General features: G+C 42.2%; 2 protein-coding genes across 2 annotated transcripts in view; one reads left to right on the top strand and one right to left on the bottom strand.

The window, feature by feature from the left end:
• The first annotated feature begins 4561 nt into the window (after nucleotides 1-4561).
• The window catches only part of LOC121552324 (5'-nucleotidase domain-containing protein 1), a 96138-nt gene continuing 78062 nt past the window's right edge, over nucleotides 4562-22637 (top strand). The window contains exons 1-6 of the mRNA XM_041865141.2: nucleotides 4562-4743; nucleotides 5443-5534; nucleotides 5818-5889; nucleotides 6084-6193; nucleotides 6399-6478; nucleotides 6619-6700. Of these exons, the coding sequence (XP_041721075.2) occupies nucleotides 4651-4743; nucleotides 5443-5534; nucleotides 5818-5889; nucleotides 6084-6193; nucleotides 6399-6478; nucleotides 6619-6700 (529 nt within the window). The 5' untranslated portion in view covers nucleotides 4562-4650. The remainder of the gene's footprint in view (nucleotides 4744-5442; nucleotides 5535-5817; nucleotides 5890-6083; nucleotides 6194-6398; nucleotides 6479-6618; nucleotides 6701-22637) is intronic.
• On the bottom strand, nucleotides 6860-16415 carry LOC121552323 (collagen alpha-1(X) chain-like). The gene is made up of 3 exons (XM_041865140.2): nucleotides 16322-16415; nucleotides 15640-15778; nucleotides 6860-9330 (listed from the first exon to the last, which is right to left on the bottom strand). The coding sequence occupies exons 2-3, from the start codon at nucleotides 15761-15763 to the stop codon at nucleotides 7472-7474; spliced, it is 1983 nt and encodes a 660-aa protein (XP_041721074.2). The 5' UTR covers nucleotides 15764-15778; nucleotides 16322-16415; the 3' UTR covers nucleotides 6860-7471.

The raw sequence follows: 22637 nt of genomic DNA, 5'->3' as shown, positions 1-22637 counted from the left end.
TCTCGTTCACCTGGTTCTCGAATATGGTGTAATTCGGGGCGTTTCTTGATGTGGGTGTTCCCTGAAATCAGTAAACGCCCATTGATACCTGCCATTGGTCAGTTCCGGTGTTATGACGACTGATGGTTTCTCGACACAGATGAGGTGCATTCAGTTCGCTTGAACGTTTGCTACGTTGCGGAACGCTTTGTACTGGACTACACGTTTCCCCAAAACGTTCTTGAACAGACTCTGAGGTACGTTAGTTCCCGTTTGGTGGGTGTGGCTTGAAGCAATGAGTGACGTTTTTAATGGGCAGTGGCCATGCTGACAGCGATCCCCAACCCCTCTCAGTTTTTCAACTGGTCGTTCAGTACAGCACCGTTTCTGTTCAAATGTATTTGTCTTTGTATTTATTAGGGATCCTTCCTGGGGTCCAAACACATTAAGGCACTTACATCACACATAAAACAAAATATAAAACAGTACATCATATAACATTATTACACCACTACATATCTACAATACCAAATGGATAATACCACCATGCAACAATATTACAATGTACGTGTGTAGAGTGCGCGTGCTAGCGTTTGTGTGCTTATGCATGTGTTTGTACCTGTGTGTTCCAGAACGTAAAAACGTACTGAACGCAGCCCTGATTTGTTTACATAGCAGGTTAGGATAACTAACATGGCAGGTTAGGAGACTGAGGTTAAGGTTAGGAAAACGGTTAGGGTTAGCCTTAGCTACAATGCTACAGTTTAAAAAATAAATGACTATTTATTTATTTAATATTGCAGATAGATTGTAGCTCTATCAATGTAATTGTCTGCATAATTTCCAATCCCCAAAATAAAATAAAAAAAATATATATATAATTTTCCCATAACCCTACCATCCCTCCCCTAACTGGAGTAAACTTATGGACAACAACACTTCCACTTCCACTTCCAGCTTATACATACTACATACATTTCACAGACAGTATATTTTACATTAGTTATCTTTGTTTGTTTTTAGTCCCAGCCTTCAGCTACCCTCAACCCCTCCCATCTATCTCTGAAGACCATCCAGTTTTAATTTCTGCTATATATTTTCCCACTGTGCTGTGATGTTTCACAAAAGTTCTGAACCTTTCTATTCTCATAGTTTCTACAGATTATAAATTAAGACTAAGACTTTTCAAATCACCCTACTATGCTACAGTTGCAGTGGAGGCTGCTGAGGGGAGGACGGCTCATAATAATGGCTGGAATGACGCAAATGGAATTGCATCAAACACATGGAAACCAATTGTTTGATGTATTTGATACCATTCTACTTATGCTGCTCCAGCCATCACCACGAGCCCATTCTCACCAATTAAGGTGCCACCAACCGCCTGTGTACAGTTGTCAACAACTGTTGTCCCCGACTCGAAAGAAACGCCACGGCCATGGACCAATGGCGAGCATCAATGGGTGTAACTTGACATCAAGAAACTCCGAAAATGTATGCACTCACTACTGTAAGTCGCACTGGATAAGAGTGTCTGCTAAATGCCTGAAATGTAAACGATTCTACCCAATGAGAGGGCAAATAGATAGAGGACTCATCATGTTATCTGTGCCATTATAGCATTTGCGACAGCATGGGCATCGCCATTGAGGCTATCTCTATTTTAAAGTAGTCAATATTCTTTGTCTTCATTGGCTAATTGCTCCCAACTCATAGGAATCCCAACTACTTTAAAAGGGTAGAAGCCTTCAATGGCAATGTCCATGCTAAAAAGGGTTATAACCATGATTATTCCTCCATCTCTATGACAACAGGCACAACTCTGATATAAAGATTTCAAAATTGCCGAAATGCCATGTGCGTCCACTTATATCATTGCATTCATAACAACCTAACCATTACGAAACATATATTTGATAAAATAAGCCTTACGTAGCAAATTAGCAATAAAATGTTGTTGACCAAATTCGACACTCATTGACCTCCATACAAAAATTCCTCACTTCCTGGGCTTCTTTTCGTGGACAGGTTTTGGGCTGAGTAAAACCTCTCGCTTCACCTCTTCCTCTCTGCCTGTGTGCACTTTGAGCGATACCCGTCCAGGGCGTTAACTTCTATTTCACCACCTACAGCAGGGTTGCCCAACCCTGTTCCTGGAGAGCTACCCTCCTGTAGGTTTTCACTCCAACCCCAGGTGTTACTAACCTGATTCATTTTATCAACCTGCAAATTATTAGAATCAGGTGTGCTAGATTAGGGTTGGAGCAAAAACCTACAGGACAGTAGCTCTCCAGGAACAGGGTTGGGCAGTCCTGACCTACAGGCAATAATAGCCTACCTGTTGAGATGGGTGTAATTGCAGACCGCAATTAGGTGCATGTTCTGATAACGGCGTTTCTTGATATCACCCATTGATGCTCGCCATTGGTCCGTGGCCGTTTTTTCCACTTCAGGGACAAGTTATTGACAACCATAGCATTGTAGCTAAACCTAACCCTAACCCCTTTCCTAACCTTAACCTCATTCTCCTAACCTGCCACGCTACTTCACCTAACCTGCCATGTTAATTATCCTAACCTGCCACGTTACTTATCCAAACCTGCTACAGTCCCGTGTAGCTCAGTTGGTAGAGCATGGCGTTTGCAACGCCAGCGTTGTGGGTTCGATTCCCACGGGTGGCCAGTATGAAAATGTATGCACTCACTAACTGTAAGTCGCTCTGGATAAGAGTGTCTGCTAAATGACTCAAATGTAAAATAAACAAATCATCTGTGTCATGAAACCATCAGTCTCATAACACCGGCACTGACCAATAGTAGGCACAAATGGGCGTTTTCCTGATATCAAGGAATGACCACATCAAGAAACGCCTGAATTGAGGTCTACAATTACTCTATATTGTAGGCCTACCTGTTGGGCCTGTCCATTATGTGGTGGACAAAATGTTAGGCTATTAGTTGAAGGGGCAGTGCAGTTAATATTACTTTCCTGTTTTTTAAAATGATATTTCCACACTATGAGGTCGAAATAACACTCTGAAATTGTGAAAATTATGATATTGCCCTTTTTGTGTGAGAGAGCTGTTTGAAAAAAAAAAATGCCTGGAATTTCAGCTTGTTCAGGTGGGATGTTTTTTTTGGATCAGATCATGATGTCACAGTCTGATCTGATTATAATATACCAATGACCATTCATCTGGGTAAGGGTTGGGCTCTAGACCACCCTATCAGCCAATCAGGGCTGTGTATGTATATATCTTTACATTTCTTTCCTAATGCCCACACTACCAGACTCATGATTTCAATGGCCAAAAGAGGCCCATGGAAATAAATTATGAGAATATATTTTGGAGTTATTTTCATTAAATAAACACACACAGTGATTTATTAGACATAATTTAAAAATAAAAAGACTGCTAGGGGGCTTTAATTATCTAGCCTAACTAATTAAGGCTACACATTTTTAACAACTGCTTTACCTGTAGGCATTAAGCTAGACTTCCAAATGATTAAATTGAATAGGATGAATAACCCTTATTAAAAGTGAGATTAATTATTTAACATTATAAATCACACTTTTAGGCAACTTGCATCTTTTGGTAGCCTTCCGTATGCATGTTGTCAGTATGCCCCGGTGTCGTGCATGTGTGGGCCCCCATTAGAAATTCTCCCATCTTCGGATAATTGATGCACATTTATTGGATGTACTACGGTACACCCGGAAGCCTTTGGCACAAACCTCTTCTGCACATTCTGTATCGTGCGCACCTCCACCAGATATATCACTGTTGCGGTTGATAAATAATATCAAACTATAGATAGACAATTCTTAGACTTGATTAACTAAAATTGTACGATAGTGTCTGGTTGTTGGAGAAATCCTCTAATGCGTCCCCTTGCCTTTTGTAACAGCCCACGTTTCGATAGAGATAAATGCAATGGCCGTGTTCCAGAGCATCAACACGACTGCAGGCGACTGCCGACTGACTGATCTACATATTACCTTGCATCATAAGTAACGACTCATTATTTTATTTTTTAAATCAGTCAATCACAATTTACCCATGATACATTGCAATTCTGAGCCTTTCGAACACGGCCATTTCCATTGGAGGCTGCAGACTCGTCATTGATTTTGGGCGTGTTCAAGCTGAATGTGCAAAGCTGTCATCAAGGCAAAGGGTGGCTATTTGAAAAATCTCAAGTATAATATATATTTTGATTTGTTTAACACTTTTTTGGTTACTACAAGATTCTATATGTGTTATTTCATAGTTGTGATGTCTTCACTATTATTCTACAGCAAGGAAAATAGGAAAAATAAAGAAAAACCCTTGAATGAGCAGGTGTTCTAAAACTTTTGACCGGTAGTGTACTGTATATTAACAGTTTGTGAATGTGTGATATGGGGGTTGGAGACATGTTTATTTCGACATTACAAATAAAAACTTTATAAACAATGGCAACACTGACATGTTGCACTGAGCCTTGCTGTTGGAAAACCACATCGGTGTCTGACTGTCGCAGATGCAGCTCCCCAACGTTCTCCTCGACTTTCGACTGCAGTCGGTTGCCTAACCACTCAAACGAGCCCATTGATTGACAGTAGTGTGCAGGAGTGCACGTTTATCTGTACAGTGCAACATCCTTGTTTTCCAGCGCTCTCGTTAAAATGAGCGAATATTTTTCCCTTTCAGATTGTGATGTCATTGGTTTTGATTTGGACCACACTCTCTGTCGGTACCATTTGAAAGAGACCTCCAGGGTGAGTTTATTTGTAGCTCACGAGCTACAGCGAACGTTGCGAGCTGTTTTTGGCATTTCTGACAATACAATACAGTAACAATGTAGCCGGCTATAGCTACCAAGTAGCCTAACGATTGCCCGCAACATCACCATCCTTTCCAACTCGCAGTGTCAAGTCGGTCATTCATGGATCGCTGCATTTCATCAATAGCTACTACTCACAATGTATTACGAAACGAATGGAATATAAAATACTTCCTACATGGTGTTCATATGCTAAACGTTGCAGTCGTGATGCAAGCGCCAAAACCTAAAACGACATTGTTGTAATGCAGGGGATTCTTTCGCTTTTGCAACATGATATCGCTAACATAACACTGTATACTGTATGTCGTTATACTGCATGCATAAATGAAATGTATAAGCAATATGCTTGCAACAACAGATTAGCCAGCAGGCCCTTAAGGTGTCTGTGTGACATCTGACTGCCAGCTGCAGAAAACCAATGGCATCCTCTCTGTCAGGAACACAAATGACATTGAAGCCATGACTTTACAAATAGGTTTTCAATGCATGCGAGGCAGCTCCATCATGGTAGCTGTCAATACAGTACAGTGTGTATGCATTTTACAGTAATACATGTTCAGTGTCACTGAATGTTCACCCCACCTGTGGATAGATTATAACAGTGACCCTATATTATTGTGCTTCTTTGCAGCTGATCTATGAGAGCTTTACCAGGTATCTGGTGGAGCATAAAGACTATGACAAGGACCTTCTCACACTGACCCCTGCTACCTGGGATTTCTGGTGAGTCACTAGCAGCAGCAGCAGAATGACTGAATAAAATCATCCCTTCCTCTCTATTCTGTAATCAGTAATAACCGTGGTGTGCCCTTGTAAATTCAGACCACCTGCATGCATCATTCCACTACCCCATTTTCAGGTTGGATAAAGGGCACTTTTTAAGCAAAAAGGAAGATGCTGAATAATGCTCACATATTCTTATCGTTATTGCTTAGCATAGGACATTGATCAACATGCTTATTTTTTTGCCAATGACCACTATGAAATGTGTATTCTGTATGTCCAGTTTCAAAGGCTTAGTGGTAGACCTTGAGGATGGAAACTTGGTTAAGTTGGCCGAAGATGGAACTGTCTTACGGTACGATTACAGTTAATGATACAGTTAAATGCATGCTTTGATATTGCTTTCCATTTATATTGATAGGAAAAATGCCTGTTTTGAAGTGTTGGTATGAATGTACAGTATTTGGGCACGCATGTCTTTTATTTTTACTTCTCTTTGCACCCAAAATGAATAAAAAGCCTGACTTTAAACCTGTTTGTTTTGATCAGAGCAACCCATGGGACCAATAACCTCAGAACAGAAGAGATCATTAAACATTACGGTCCAAAAAGGGAATGGAAGCACTTCAGTAGCCTCAATACCACATTTACGAGATCTAGTAAGTCTTTCATCTTGGATCTGTGTTTCCCCTCCAATCCTTGTGACAGCGTTTGTTTGTTTTTTGTGATGCAGTTGAATTTTCATGATAATGCAATCTTCTCAAAACATGTACTTTTTTTCTTCTCACTTTATTTCCAATTTACAGAGTGATGAATGATTGGATTGTTTCTCACAATAAATATCTTCTGTTTTATTCTCCGCAGCAAAGTACTATTTTTATGACAACTATTTCGATCTACCTGGGGCTCTTCTCTGTGGAAGGGTTGTGGATATGTTGCACAAGGTAAAATCTATTAAAATAAATGTTCATTATGATTATTAATAGATAATTAATGTTTACACATTTGTTAATAATAAAACATATAAAAAACAACAAAATATAAAGATTTAATTTCAAGGACATTATTTTGTTTTTGTCAACAGCGTGGGAATGAGGTGAATTCAGACTTTTGGAAAGACATGGTTGCTGCCATCGACCACAACTACAACACATCAGCATTTAAAGGTAGGTTGATCACTTATTTTATAATCAATCACTTTCCACTGTTGAATCAGTGCACCATATCAGAACCACTCATTTAATTGGCCATATCGGTGGGCTCAAAATCAAACAATATTTTCAATTTCCTACCGTAGACTGTCGCAGAAAAACAAGACAAAAGCATCAGTTTCGGAACTTCTTTACTTTGGTCAGGAAGTTAAACATAGCATATTGCATCCTAAGGCATACAGTTGTTGTTGACAGAATACATTTTTGAATGACTGTTTTTCATACTGTGTGGTGCAATATCACACTGCTGGTTTGTTAAAGGTTTGTTACAGCATTGCAAAAAAAAACAAAAAACAATGATTTCCTTTGCATGTATATTACAAGACATTTATTAAACACTATGAAAAAAAAAACTGCTGGAAATGTTACAGGCAGTCAAAGAGCACCATTTTGTGTATTTTCAAACTGTTTTGTATTCCTTGATCATTGTTTGCTGAATACTTGTGCAAATACTGGGAAAGGGAATAGTGATAAAAAACATTTAATTCCTAAATTATATTCTTCCTCTCAATTTATTTGAATGCCTCCATGAACTGAATACCCTTCTCAATGGAATACTTCAGAAAATTGCTGCTCTTTCTTTTTCAGCCTTTTCAAAGACAAATTAACTTGTAGAATATTACATACATTTTTTATTCTACAATGACAACCAAATCTCAATGGAAGTTGTAAACTGATCTATTTCTTTAAGTCGTTTCTTTAAGGTTTCAAGGATTAGTGTCTGTATCACGTTGAAGCAATCAGGAACCCAGAGAAAGAGCAGTGAACATTGTCGGCAGCGAAGACACCATTGGTCTCCTCATCAGGGACCTGAATGTAGACTTGGTCATGGGCATTCAGCATAAGAACAGTGCTGCCAGACAACTGATCCAAGAAGCCGTTGTTGTACTCATCGTATGAGAACATGATTGGCTCACCATTTTTGTACAGTGCCACCAATGCATTAGCACCATTAACATGCATATGGTAGGAGAAGTAATAGAGACCTGGTACCTGGCAGGAGAAGATGCCAGTCTGGGGGTCATAGTGCTGCTCACCATTGTAAATAATCTGGTTGAACTGAATAGGTGATCCAGCTGAAGGATAAGCCCTAGTCAGAACAGCGCTGAAGGCAGACATAGGGGCCTTCATCATCTCATGATGAGGCATCATAATCTCATGGGACTTTATGGGCATGCTCTTCTCATGATGGTAGACCATCTCACCAGGGGGACCAGGTGGTCCAGGAGGTCCCATAGCACCTGGGTTACCATCGTGACCTCTGGAACCAGGAGCTCCAGGTGGACCCATGGGACCAGAAACTCCCTTGGCCATCTGGCCAGCTGGGCCGGGTGTACCAGGAAGACCTGGGTGACCCTTAAGACCTGGTTGACCTGCTGGACCTGAAGGCCCCACTGGTCCTCTTGCCCCTGAGATGCCGTTCTCGCCTGGTTTCCCAGGCCCTCCAGGTGTGCCTGGGTGTCCCTTTGCTCCTGGAAGACCATTTGCACCTGGAGTACCTGGAGCGCCAGTATGTCCCTGAGTTCCCTTATTACCCTGATGTCCTGTAGCACCTGTTGCACCAGGAGGGCCTGCTGCCCCGGGGATACCTGACTTCCCTGCATGACCCTGATGTCCCTGATCTCCCTTGGTTCCCTTTGCCCCAGGAGCTCCCACCATGCCGACATCACCTTTAAGTCCCTGAATACCTGTCTCTCCCTGGAATCCTCTAGCACCCTGGGGACCAGCTGGACCCGTAAGCCCTGTAGCACCTGTTGCCCCAGTGTAACCTGTTGGCCCTGGCTCTCCTTTCTGACCCGTGGTTCCTGATGTACCTGGTGATCCTCTGTCTCCTGGCATGCCATTAGCTCCTGGTTTACCAACTCCTGGCAAGCCAGATGCACCTGGTTGTCCAGCATGTCCCTGGGGACCTTTAGGTCCCATATTTCCAGGCATACCTGGACTGCCATTTTCACCTGGCTTTCCTGGTGCTCCTACCCCAGGGTTTCCATTGTGGCCCTTTGGCCCTGGCAGACCCATGGCTCCTGGAGCTCCATCCCTACCTGGAGTACCTGACTTCCCAGGCTCCCCGGGGTATCCAGGGGCACCAGACTTACCAACTCCGGGTTGACCGGGCATACCAGATGGTCCCATTGGTCCCACTGCACCCACTGCACCTGGTGCCCCATGAATACCAACTCCCTTCTCTCCCTTTTGACCTGGCAGACCAGGGATACCTGGATGTCCTTTAAGTCCGGACTCACCCCTTGGCCCCATGCTGCCGGGCAGACCGTGTGGGCCAGGTTTGCCTGCAGAAGAGTATCCAGCAGGTCCTGGGCTTCCAGAGGAACCGGGAGATCCTCTTGGACCCATGGCGCCAGTTGCGCCAGTATGGCCCTTCTCACCGGGCATGCCATTACTACCTGGTTTCCCAGGAGCACCTGGGTTGCCAGGCTTGCCAGCTGCGGAGTAGCCAGCAGGTCCGGGGGGCCCGACTGGGCCCTTTGGTCCGGGATGTCCAATGCCACTCTTGCCGGGAGGCCCAGGGGGCCCCATAGGTCCTGGCTCACCAGGGGATCCTGGAATACCTGGCTCCCCTGCAACAGCTGGGTAAATGGATAAGTATAATTACTTAAAGGTGCAATATGCAGAAATCGCTCTGCTATTTCCTGGTTGCTATAATTCTAATAGTTCGCCTTATTTCAGTTTATGTGACAAAACAAGCAATGTATGGTGTAGAGAATCATTGTACCATCTAAATATATTTTCAATAACCAAAAATATTGTATTTTCAGCTGTTTGAAGCTGATGTACAAAACCGAAAGTGAAAGATGAAAAAACAAAATGTAAGAACGGGAAGCATAGAAATAGCACACATAGAACAGATCTACCGCTTCTTAGACTTACACATTTCTATGTGAATTTGGTCAGGTCGCCCAAAAAGTTACACATTGCGGCTTTAAGATGCAGGTAACAACTACAGTCAACTGTAATTGGTTTAGATTCAGGATCTCTTTTTCTTTTTTTCTCCATCTCAATAAGTTTGTCAGAGTTTGTTTTTGTTTTTCCAGAGTTCATTAGGTCATTAGATTTCAGTCAAGGTGAACTTAGCCACTTTGTCCATTGTCTGCTATCAGAGTATTCTCAATTGAAGAGTTGAGTCCACTTTTTTATTCTTAATGCATCTGAATCATTTGTCTAATGTTTCATTTTATATGTTGATGTATTCTCAGTGATGCCCTAAATAGATCTTAGATGTTTTAGAAAGCGGATTACTGATATCTGTGCCCTATTTGTATTGGTATTGAGGAACAACTCTGTCATGCACCAGTCATGTTTGTTTTTTCCTATTGAGTCCTGTTGCAAACATATAGCGGTGGGGGGTTTCCCTGACCTGATTAAACTACCATCTCTCAGATGTCCATCCTGTGCAAAATAGAAGTCATAAAGCAAAGTATTAAATGATAATAAGATAAGCTTGAAAATGTAACATTTTGCCTCTGCTCGTCATTGCACTATATACACTACATGGCCAAAAGTATATGCACACCCCTTCAAATGAGTGGATTCGGCTATTTCAGCCACGCCCGTTGCTGACAGGTGCATAAAATTGAGCACACAGCCATCTCCATAGACAAACATTGGCAGTAGAATGGCCCGTACTGAAGAACTCAGTGACTTTCAACATGGCACCGTCATAGGATGCCACCTTTCCAACAAGTCAGTTCGTCAAATTTCTGCCCTGCTAAAGCTTCCCTGGTCAACTGTAAGTGCTGTTATTGTGAAGTGGAAACATCTAGACGCAACAACGGCTCAGCCGTGAAGTGGTAGGCCACAAAAGCTCATAGAACAGGACCGCAGAGTGCTGAAGCGCGTAGCGCGTAAAAATAGTCTGTCCTCGGTTGCAACGCTCACTACCGAGTTCCAAACTTCCTCTGGAAGCAACATCAGCACAATAACTGTTAGTCGGGAGCTTCATGAAATGGGTTTCCATGGCCGAGCAGCCGCACACAAGCCTAAGATCACCATGCACAACGCCAAGTGTGGCTGGAGTGGTGTAAAGCTTGCCACCATTGGACTATGGAGCAGTGGAAACATGTTTTCTGGAGTGATAAATCACGCTTCACCGTCTGGCAGTCCGACGGACGAATCTGGGTTTGGCGGATGCCAGGAGAACACTACCTGCCCCAATGCATAGTGCCAACTGTAAAGTTTGGTGGAGGAGGAATAATGGTCTGGGGCTGTTTTTCATGGTTCGGGCTAGGCCCCTTAGTTCCAGTGAGGGGAAATTTTAACGCTACAGCATACAATTACATTCTAGACGATTCTGTTCTTCCAACTTTGTGGCAACAGTTTGGGAAAGGCCCTTTCCTGTTTCAGCATGACAATGCCCTTCTGCACAAAGAGAGGTCCATATAAAAATGGTTTGTCGAGATCGGTGTGGAAGATCTTGACTGGCCTGCACAGAGCCCTGACCTCAACTCCATCGAACACCTTTGGCATGAATTGGAATGCCGACTGCGAGCCAGACCTAATCGCCCAACATCAGTGCCCAACCTCACTAATGGTCTTGTGGCTGAATGGAAGCAAGTCCCCGCAGCAATGTTCCAACATGTAGTGGAAAGCCTTCCCAGAAGAGTGGAGGCTGTTATAGCAGCAAAGGGGGGACCAACTCCATATTAATGCCCATGATTTTGGAATGAGATGCCCACATACTTTTGGTCATGTAATGTATCATTGTTAAGTCACGTCCATTTCTCCCTCACTTAGACCACTTGCATGTCAATTGGTTCCTTTATCCTTGAGTCCTCTGCTTTGGTGTTCCACTCTGAAACACCACACTGTGATTTAAACAACAGAGTAGGCTCTGTGATTATGGAGGGAGTTTGTGGGAACTGACTGCTTTTCCCAGGGTCATCTTGACAGCACCAGTGTTCTGAGGAGATGTTCACATAAACACTGGTGTACATGTACAATGCACAGCATGTTGAGACTATATTAGACTACTGTAGCCAGTTACTTTAGTTTCATTTACCCATACTATGTTGAACCCTTTAATTTCCCAAGTTGTCTGTAGTGAATTATATGGTTAGTGGTCCTCCAGTTGTTGATGCATGTGCATCACCTTGAACCCTTTCTTCCTCTTTCTTAGTGTGGAGTTTGTGAGGCAGTACAGGGTAGGTCATAGGGTAAAATGCAGGCCATAGTGGGATATAATGGTTGTTTAAATGTGTGGCATCTGGCCTAAATCCTGAAATGCTGACGGGATACTTTTATCCCTGCCTTTGAGAGGTTAGCCCATAATACATCAACAATTTCCTGAAGCCATGTTGTTTGTTGCATATTATGCCAAAAAGTAATTAACTACTGAAAACATTACCTAGATTTGAATTTAGTTAAACTACCTCCAAGCTACTGCTAAATGTAGTAACGTTACATGTAGTTCACTACTCCCCAACACTGTCCTCAAGTAATGTGTGGTGTAGTATTGCCATGGTGTGAAGTACTGATACAAAAGTCAGTATGGAACATTTGGCTACAGTGAACGAAGTGGATTGGATGCATGATTTGTTGAAAAACACATTAAAAAGTGTTTGCCTTTTCCTGCTTTGGAATAGCACTTTGAGAACAAAACGGCAAGACAGGGCTGTAATTAGAAAGCCACTGAAGAGTAGGTTTGAAACCCCAGAAGAGCAGAATGTGCCAGAACTGGACACTTTGGCAGCCAAGTCATACCCCAGAAACGGGGAGGTGATGGTACTGACCACGGTCAGCACAGTGGCATAGCTAGCTGTTGAATCTTGACTTGTCTAGTCTGCATGGTTTAGGCCTAGATCCTGTGTCTATTGTCAGCGTCAAACCGTATATATTTCTATATGTAGGCTATGCCATGGCTCTCGCATTGTAACATTATACATCCTGAGGATGTATATCAGACTTACTTAAAAAAATATCTTACAGCATATTTGAGATTATATGCAATTTTGTCAACTCTACTTTAGGGTGTTTGTTTTGAGAAGTATGAGACAATTTAAGCACTACAAAGTGGTTTGTTTGGGAGTGCAATGTGGTAAGATCTATTTTGGAGATTTTTCAGAAATCTAAGCTTTCATTGTTGACTTGTGGGAAAGGATTCTATTTATATGTCAGAGGCCACCGGCCATAAAAACTGCATCAAAACAAAACATCTTAAACAAAGCTACTGAGTGCCGGAGTCTGGTTGAGCGGCAACACTTGACTCCGGACCATATTCTTGACAGAATGGTCTGATCTCTTCCATTTTGTCAAGACCCACTGTCTTACCCTCTCTACTTTCCCCGCTGTCTTCTGAGCTTTCTCCTGAAGAGAGGATAGTAGGATATTTAGCAGGATATTTCAATATTTGTCAAGAGTGAGATATCTTGGAAGCAGTGTTACAGTGCCTTGCAAAAGTATTCATCCCCCTCTGTGTTTTTCTTATTTTGTTGCATTACAACCTGTAATTTAAATAGATTTTTATTTGGATTTCATGTAATGGACATACACAAAATAGTCCAAATTGGTGAAGTTGAATGAAAATAATATAATAAATAACAGAAAAGTGGTGTGTGCATATATATTCACCCCCTTTGCTATGAAGCCCCTAAATAAGATCTGGTGCAACCACTGACCTTCAGAAGTCACATAATTAGTTAAATAAAGTCCGCCTGTGTGCAATCTAAGTGTCACATGATCTGTCACATGATCTCAGTGTATATATACACCTGTTCTGAAAGGCCCCAGAGTCTGCAACACCACTAAGCAATGGGCGCCACCAAGCAAGCGGCACCATGAAGACCAAGGAGCTCTCTAAACAGGTCAGGGACAAAGTTGTAGAGAAGGACAGATCAGGGTTGGGTTATAAAAAAATATCTGAAACTTTGAACATCCCACGGAGCACCATTAAATACATTATTCAAAAATGGAAAGAATATGGCACCACAACAAACCTGCCAAGAGAAGGCCGCCCACCAAAACTCACGGACCAGGCAAGGAGGGCATTAATCAGAGAGGCAACAAAGGTACCAAAGATAACCCTGAAGGAGCTGCAAAGCTCCACAGTGGAGATTGGAGTATCTGTCCATAGGACCACTTTAAGCCGTACATTCCACAGAGCTTGGCTTTATGGAAGAGTGGCCAGAAAAAAGCCATTGCTTAAAGAAATAAATAAGCAAACACGTTTGGTGTTCGTTAAAAGGCATGTGGGAGACTCCCCAAACATATGGAAGAAGGTACTCTGGTCAGATGAGACTAAAATTGAGCTTTTTGGCCATCAAGGAAAACGCTATGTCTGGCGCAAACCCAACACCTCTCATCACCCCGAGAACACCATCCCACAGTGAAGCATGGTGGTGGCAGCATCATGCTGTAGGGATGTTTTTCATCGGCAGGGACTGGGAAACTGGTCAGAATTGAAGGAATGATGGATGGTGCTAAATACAGGGAAATTCTTGAGGGAAACCTGTTTCAAGTCTTCCAGAGATTTGAGACTGGGACGGCGGTTCACCTTCCAGCAGGACAATGAACCTAAGCATACTGCTAAAGCAACGCTCGAGTGGTTTAAGGGGAAACATATAAATGTCTTGGAATGGCCTAGTCAAAGCCCAGACCTCAATCCAATTGAGAATCTGTGGTATGACTTAAAAATTGCTGTACACCAGTGGAACCAATCCAACTTGAAGGAGCTGGAGCAGTTTTGCCTTGAAGAATGGACAAAAATCCTAGTGGCTAGATGTGCCAAGCTTATAGAGACATACCCCAAGAGACTTGCAGCTGTAATTGCTGCAAAAGGTGGCTCTACAAAGTATTGACTTTGGGGGGGGGGGGTGAATAGTTATGCACGCTCAAGTTTTCTGTTTTTTTTTTGTCTTATTTCTTGTTTGTTTCACAATAAAAAAATATTTTGCATTTTCAAAGTGGTAGGCATGTTGTGTAAATCAAATGATACAAACCCCCAAAAACTCAATTTTCATTCCAGGTTGTAAGGCAACAAAATAGGAAAAATAAATACTTTCGCAAGCCACTGTATGTGGCAGCTAGCATCATTTTAACTGGTGCGTGTTGGTGTTTTTTTATGAGGCATACAGAAGTGATAATTGCCCCTGGCTCTCACTTTTACAGAACCTCTGTGGTCTGACTGTCAGCACTGTTGCAGCCAGGAGAATAGTTGTTATCCTAACTACAGTTTTTTGTCCACTTTCTGTTGATGAATGAGTGTGTCATGTCTTGGGAGCTGTGGAAGGATGCATGGGCCCATGGTTTCCTATTGCCACCACAACTATGGTCAGGTGAAAACCCTCAACAATTTTGACTAAGACATTGCCTCAGGTCCCATCAATAAATCTCAGTTACTTGTTCCCTTGTTAAGGATAATGTGCTATCAAATCTGTTTCATAAGATCAAATGTGGAGGGCTTTAGTAAAAACTGTTAACTTCCACAGTGATGGTATTTTCAAATGAAAGTAATGCTGGATATTCAGCAATTTTACATTAATTGATTGGCTAAGTAACAGAAACAGGTTGGCTAATTAGTAACTTTTTAAAACATATTTTAGCAAACCATGCTTATTTGTCCATATTACATATATTTCTCACTATCCTGTTCTTAAAGTCCCATTTGTTAAAACTATAAGGAATTCAAAACAGCCAAGTATCTTCCAGTTTGACATGTTTATTCTCTGTTGGAACTGACAGGTATTATAAAAAAGGCCAAGAGTTTTTCCTAGTCAGGTGGTGAAGAAAAACTCCTGGTCCCAATGACAAACCTCTAGTACAGTCTAGAATTGGAATGAAACCTTCCATAAGCTTTCCACCAAGAGAATGTACTGCAAAGCTGATGTACAAAATAGTTTTTACAATAATAACATGCTGATAGACATGAAGATGTTGAGACTTACTTTGGACATGGCTCTTGGTAGGATACTGCTGCTTGGCTACTTTCTGTACATGGTAGTATCTCTCTGGCGTTGCCACGGCCAAGGCCACCAGGAGGAGGAGAACGCTTGTCACCCTGAGGTCCATCTTGTGAAGCTAAACCTGCATGAAAGAAATGTAGAACTTCAGAATCTTTTCAGACATCCTTTCAATTTGTTGAAATGTCAATGTTCTTCAACATACAGAGACACAGTGGCGAGACACACAGTAGCTTGGCTGTTCTATTACCGCTCTATAACAGGGCCTGCACAACAGCAAACTAACATTTCTGTGTCAGAATTACAAGAAACAAGCACAGTAGGGAACATTGCGGACCCCCACTCTTCAGTCAGATTTCCAGAGCTACCTCAGATTCAGTCTCTAATGTATGGGTCATCCCTTCCTCCGCCAAGTGAACCATCTCATCACAATGATAATTAAGATGCGTGCTACGAGGAACACTTGAGGCTAGACACCCCCAGTACCCTCTACTTCAACCTTATCCTCAACCATGCCCCCAACTGACTCCCCCAAGACCCCAACATCCTCCCCCATGGCCCCATCCACACTGTACACCTCACAGCACCAGGCACAGAGGGCCACACAAGAGTCACACACACATACACCCAGAGAGCAGACCAGAGAAAGCGGGCAGGGTACACCTACCAGCAGAGAAGATTAGGCTCCAAAAGATCAGTAGGGGTCGGGAAGCTGCTGTCCCGGCACGTTGCTGTATAGTCCGTAAGTCTGGAGGTTAAGTCTGGGCTGGCTGCTGCTACCCAGGCCACTGGGCTCGGGGTATTTATACCAAATCTGTCTCTAGCATCACCCAGAATCAACCTAGTATAGACGTCCCGCCCCGTTGTGATGTCAGCTTTAATGAAGGGTGCCATGTCTTCAGAGAGAGAAGGCATGTCACTTCAGGATGATAGTCCTCTCATAGCATTTAAAAACCCCACACCTCCTCCCTCCCTCACCAGTTCTCAATGGAGCGGCACGGAAAGAGATTTAATATTTTTGAGGGTATATGTGGTCATAAGTTCAAGTCATGTACAGAGCTATATGGGTATAACTTTTTTCTGTGATGTCTTAGATGAATTCTAATAACAACATAAGTGTTCCCCTCTTCTACCCATTTATGGATATTTCGATTGCTCAAAAACAGGTGCATGGGTACATGAATTGTCTCCAAAATAACAAAGTGAGTGAGAATTTTTCCCCGTCACCCCATGTAGTCCCTCTGTCAGCGTAAATAACACAGTGGATGGCCCAGACCATTGAGTCCTTATGGCAGGAATTTCCAGGCAACAATGTGGGCTTCAGCCTTGTGCACTTGTGCAAGCAAACAAATATTCATATATTGCTCCCTTGCAGGATTTTAATGTCAGATTGTGTATGAATTGTGGTAACAAAATCAATACGGTATGTCAGCTTAGTGAACTCTGGTAAACATTAGTTAAGTTTATAGCCATGTTATTTTATTCACCGGAGAGCTAAACTATTTTAACTGTGTGTGGTGTAGAGTGCATACAGCGGTACTATGCCTCCACTGAGCCGCAGTGCAAGATGGGTATATCAGAGGGTAGAGTTGAGTTTCTGTCTTCAGACCTCTTGTGGTCGGGTGTCCTCGAAGGTCCACCATGGTCTTATTTGTGTAATTTGTTTTACCACAACTGATACTTTTTCCTATCTAGTTAACTGATTTGATTATGTGCAGTACCTACCTTTGGTTTTCCCAAGAGTCTCTCAACTGTGCTTTGTGATGTCACCACGGGCTATATAATAATATTCTTATTACACACAGTGTCATGTGGGACAGTCACATGCAGTGGACAGATATACTTAAAGGTGCAATATGCAAAAATCGCTCCACCATTTCCTGGTTGCAAAAATTCTAATAGTTTGCCTAATTTCAATTTATGTGACAAAGCAAGCAATATACAGAATCATTGTACCATATAAACCGCTGTGAAATATATTTTCATTAAACCAAAACAATTGTATTTTCAGCTGTTTGAAGCTAGTGTACAAAACCGAAAGTAAAAGACATAAAAATAAACGTATGAACGGGAAACAAAAAAATAGAGCACATAGAACAGATCTACAGCTTCTTAGACTTGCTTTCGATGAGAATGACAGATCTATAACTCACATTTCTATGTGAATTTGGTCTGGTAGCCCAAAATTAAATATTGCAGCTTTACATTTTGTATACAGAAGCTGTGCCTCAAATTGCTACTATTTTCTGTGTGTGTGTGTGTACGTGTTTAACTATTCTGATGGGGACCAGAAGTCCCCACAAGAATAGTAAACGAACATAAATTTGACCAACTGGGGACATTTTGTTGGTCCCCACAAGGTCAAATGCTATTTCTAGGGGGTTTATGGTTAAGGTTAGAATTAGTGTTAGGAGCTAGGGTTCGTTTTAGGGTTAGGAGCTAGGGTTCGTTTTAGGGTTAGGAGCTAGGGTTAGGTTTAGGGTTGTTCGGTTTCTGGGTTAGGGTTAGGGTAAGAGGACGGGTTAGGTTTAGGGTAAGGGTTTAGGGAAAATAGGATTTTGAATGGGACTGAATTGTGTGTCCTCATAAGGTTAGCTGTACTTGTATTTGTGTCTCCTTATCTGCAGTATTTATCTTTGTTCTTCTTTGAGCTGTTTTGCACCTGTTAATCCATGCCAGCTCAAGGTTTACTGTAATACGATTGAAATGGACTCTAGGATGTGTTTAGGTTTCGGAAAACCTAAATCATTTTCAACTCTTAGTTTACAGCCCGCAGAAGAAAGCCAGTCGAGCCACCCTTTAGTTAAATGCCAGAGTCGCAGGAGGTGGAGTCAACACTTAAAAACGTTTCATGTCCCAGTCCCTCCATCACACTTTCACCATGAAAGCTGCCCCACAGTGGCATCATGTTTTTTATTTTATTTGCATCTACGATTTTTTGGTGTGTCAGGATGAATTCCTCCCTATCTAAAAGTATACTGTGTCATTTAACGTAATTGAATGCCTAGACTAGAGTCACATGAATACAAGTGTCCTGGAAGACTTTGCAGGATATGATAGGAGGAGGACCAGGTCTTACAGACAGTCTTTGTGTATGAGGATAGAAGTTAAACACCTTCAAGACCACTCTATTGTACTAGTCATCAGAGTGTTGCATCATGACAATGGGGCCTGTTATGAAATGCACAAACGTTGGCCTTTTTACAATAAGCCTTTGTCACATCACTCCTGAACCACTTAATGATGTGTCATTGTGGTGGTGGTTGCTTCAGTTTTAGAGTGCTGGGAAGGCATAGTCTGGGTGACACAGACACGTTTGTCTGTGTTTAAAATCTGTCTGCTCTGTTTGGGCCCAGTGATTTGAGGATGCCACACTGCCTGAGAGAAAGGAGAAAATAATTGCAGGTTGATGATGTAACTATGCCAGTTTGAGGAGTAGAAAGTGGGAGTCTAAAGATAGCTTGTTTTAGCTGGGAAGTGACTGGGATACAGATATAACATTTTAATAAACCCAATATGCCACTAAGAGGCAGTTGCAGCTTTATGAATGGAAGGATGATGTTGGCCCTCCAGGCTGAGTGAGGGTGCAATTATAGGGACCCGAAAGAAAAACATCTAGAAATCACGGTCAGAAGCAGAACTGACCAACCTGAGGAGGCTGAGGTTGTGTTTCAAAATAGGAACCAGAAACCCAAAATGTATCCCTCCTGACTTTGTTGTCATTTTAAGATGGAAGTACTTAAATGAAGAAATTAGTGAAAAGCTGGTAATCAGAGAAAGAGGGGGATTAAGGCCAAAAGAGTTGAAAGTTTTATTTTTCACGCTGAAGTCTTGAGAATGTTCCAAATCAGATTTGGTTCCAATTTTAGGCTCTCTTTTAGGACCAGGTAATGGGAGGGGATTGTTGGAAGTCAATTATGTTAATCGAGGCAGGACACAACACAAAGAGGCTTAATGACTACTACCTTTTAGTCTAATATGCCTTCCACACCCTCCAGAGCCCTTTAAGTGGAACAAACGGCTCACATGGATGCCTGAGCCAATCCCATGGTTTTCTTCTGGTATTGAGACACCAGGACAAAATAAGATGGAACATATTGTCCAAAGCACAATATTTTTTAGTCTGAAACAATATTGTAATTTGCAGCATATTTTCTACTAGCTATGGATCTACAGTGAGGGAAAAAAGTATTTGATCCCCTGCTGATTTTGTATGTTTGCCCACTGACAAAGACATGATCAGTCTATAATTTTAATGGTAGGTTTATTTGAACAGTGAGAGACAGAATAACAACAAAAAAATCCAAAAAAAATATCAAAAATGATATAAATTGATTTGCATTTTAATGAGGGAAATAAGTATTTGACCCCTCTGCAAAACATGACTTAGTACTTGGTGGCAAAACCCTTGTTGGCAATCACAGAGGTCAGACGTTTCTTGTAGTTGGCCACCAGGTTTGCACACATCTCAGGAGGGATTTTGTTCCACTCCTCTTTGCAGATCTTCTCCAAGTCATTACGGTTTCGAGGCTGACGTTTGACTACTCGAACCTTCAGCTCCCTCCACAGATTTTATATGGGATTAAGGTCTGGAGACTGGCTAGGCCACTCCAGGAACTTAATGTGCTTCTTCTTGAGCCACTCCTTTGTTGCCTTGGCCGTGTGTTTTGGGTCATTGTCATGCTGGAATACCCATCCACGACCCATTTTCAATGCCCTGGCTGAGGGAAGGAGGTTCTCACCCAAGATTTGATGATACATGGCCCCGTCCATCGTCCCTTTGATGCGGTGAAGTTGTCCCGTCTCCTTAGCAGAAAAACACCCCCAAAGCATAATGTTTCCACCTCCAGGTTTGACGGTGGGGATGGTGTTCTTGGGTCATAGGCAGCATTCCTCCTCCTCCAAACACGGCGAGTTGAGTTGATGCCAAAGAGCTCGATTTTGGTCTCATCTGACCACAACACTTTCTCCAGTTCTCCTCTGAATCATTCAGATGTTCATTGGCAAACTTCAGACGGCCCTGTATATGTGCTTTCTTGAGCAGGGGGACCTTGCGGGCGCTGCAGGATTTCAGTCCTTCACGGCATAGTGTGTTACCAATTGTTTTCTTGGTGACTATGGTCCCAGCTGCCTTGAGATCATTGACAAGATCCTCCCGTGTAGTTCTGGGCTGATTCCTCACCGTTCTCATGATCATTGCAACTCCATGAGGTGAGATCTTGCATGGAGCCCCAGGCCGAGGGAGATTGACAGTTATTTTGTGTTTCTTCCATTTGCGAATAATCGCACCAACTGTTGTCACCTTCTCACCAAGCTGCTTGGCGATGGTTTTGTAGCCCATTCCAGCCTTGTGTAGGTCAACAATCTTGTCCCTGACATCCTTGGAGAGCTCTTTGGTCTTGGCCATTGTGGAGAGTTTGGAATCTGATTGATTGATTGCTTCTGTGGACAGGTGTCTTTTATACAGGTAACAAGCTGAGATTAGGAGCACTCCCTTTAAGAGTGTGCTCCTAATCTCAGCTCGTTACATGTATAAAAGACACCTGGGAGCCAGAAATCTTTCTGATTGAGAGGGGGTCAAATACTTATTTCCCTCATTAAAATGCAAATCAATTTATAACATTTTTGACATGCGTTTTTCTGGATTTTTTTGTTGTTATTCTGTCTCTCACTGTTCAAATAAACAGACTGATCATTTCTTTGTCAGTGGGCAAACGTACAAAATCAGCAGGGGATCAAATACTTTTTTCTCTCACTGTAAAAGTATGCTGACGAAGAAAATAAGTCTGCCTCTGGATTGAAATCTGTAAACTATATATGTTTGACTGACTCTGAATTAAGCCTAAACCTATATTGTACAGTAAAACGTGCATTTAGCGTAGGTTGACGTCTATTGCCATCTTATCAGAGTTAGCGGTTTTCACAGGATTATTTTAGACATTTTATAGAGAGATGTGACATGTCATTAAATGGAGTTACCGGGGAAAGCTGGTATCCTGTTTGGTTGGCTTGAGTTCCTGAAGAGGCCAAGGCTGCCATGTATGCACTGACTGCATGTCTAATTCACATTACGTTAAACCTTTGATTAATGGTCATAATAAAGCATAACGAGTGCTTATATGGTTATATGTCTTTATGGTTATATTCACCAAAAGCATGTAATTTTACAGTCCATTGAAGACTATGGGATGTTTCCCATGTTTTTTCATTATCCCTCACTCTCTGCTTCCCATGCACTTCTGTGTTGTCAATCAGATAGCTCCTGTTTAGTTTGGCGTGCCCAACCCAGACCCAGAGTCCAGCTACTCATGACCAGTGGACGCTGGGGGTGTAGAGGGCTCTGGCCTGGGCTTGGCTGACCTGACTGTCGGCCTTCGGGTTTCCGCCTCTGGAGGTGGTGTTGGAGATAGTGGTGAAATAGCAGTGTTTCCCCTACATGCATTTAGCAATGACAGCCACAAAAAAAAGAAAAAAAGAATATATATATATATAAACAAAAAAACATATTGAAAATAATTTTGGGGATTGTAAAATGTTTTCAAAGTAAACTTAAAAGACTAAAACCAGATAGAAAGTATGTAGAAAAAGATAATGGATCAATACAGTGGGGAGAACAAGTATTTGATACACTGCCGATTTTGCAGGTTTTCCTACTTACAAAGCATGTAGAGGTCTGTAATTTTTATCATAGGTACACTTCAACTGTGAGAGACGGAATCTAAAACAAAAATCCAGAAAATCACATTGTATGATTTTTAAGTAATTAATTTGCATTTTATTGCATGACATAAGTATTTGATACATCAGGAAAGCAGAACTTAATATTTGGTATAGAAACCTTTGTTTGCAATTACAGAGATCATACGTTTCCTGTAGGTCTTGACCAGGTTTGCACACACTGCAGCAGGGATTTTGGCCCACTCCTCCATACAGACCTTCTCCAGATCCTTCAGGTTTCGGGGCTGTCGCTGGGCAATATGGAC

The sequence above is a fragment of the Coregonus clupeaformis genome, chromosome 36 (genome assembly GCF_020615455.1).
Source record: "Coregonus clupeaformis isolate EN_2021a chromosome 36, ASM2061545v1, whole genome shotgun sequence".
Classification (NCBI taxonomy): Eukaryota; Metazoa; Chordata; class Actinopteri; order Salmoniformes; family Salmonidae; genus Coregonus; species Coregonus clupeaformis.
The sequence above is the reverse complement of the archived record's forward strand: the minus strand, read 5'-3'. Positions and strand labels throughout refer to the sequence as shown.